This window comes from Etheostoma spectabile, chromosome 9, assembly GCF_008692095.1.
Source record: "Etheostoma spectabile isolate EspeVRDwgs_2016 chromosome 9, UIUC_Espe_1.0, whole genome shotgun sequence".
NCBI lineage: Eukaryota > Metazoa > Chordata > Actinopteri > Perciformes > Percidae > Etheostoma > Etheostoma spectabile.
The window spans coordinates 10,534,516-10,534,952 of NC_045741.1; the positions used below are offsets into that span (position 1 = coordinate 10,534,516).

The 437-nt window shown below is 41.2% G+C and overlaps 1 protein-coding gene across 2 annotated transcripts in view; it reads right to left on the bottom strand.

The window, feature by feature from the left end:
* The window catches only part of mccc1 (methylcrotonyl-CoA carboxylase subunit), an 11,852-nt gene that overhangs the window by 1,300 nt on the left and 10,115 nt on the right, over positions 1 to 437 (bottom strand). For both annotated transcript variants that reach the window (XR_004333551.1, XM_032526258.1), the window contains exon 18: positions 48 to 119. Coding sequence is in view for 1 of the 2 variants with exons in the window: in XM_032526258.1 (XP_032382149.1) it covers positions 48 to 119 (72 nt within the window). In the remaining variant the exon portion in view is untranslated. The remainder of the gene's footprint in view (positions 1 to 47; positions 120 to 437) is intronic.

Consider the following 437-nt stretch of genomic DNA (forward strand, 5'->3'; position numbering starts at 1 on the left):
CTGTGTGTGTGTGTGTGTGTAAAGGTGAGAACATGTGAGTCCCTCACCTCCATCTTCATGGCGATCATGACCATCAGCGGGTCTCCCACAGCCACTTTGTCTCCAGCTTTTACCATCACCTGAACACAACACAACAGATAGTATTTGTCTGCATGGAGGACACTCAGTCTTCATTCATCACAACAATAAAGAACAGACTGATGAGGACACTCAAGGATTATGTCTTTATTACTTATTGTCTAGACTGCTAGAAATCTCTTTTAAATTTATGGCTCGGTCATCTTTCAATTCTTTCCAGGGGTTATAGATATGGCCGTCGGTCTGCTATCACTTCTTCTTCAGTCTCATTTCACTGGCTGCCAGAAACTTTTAGGTACACAACAATACACTCAGAGGTGTCCCCATGAGGAGTAGTAATAATAATAATAATAATAATA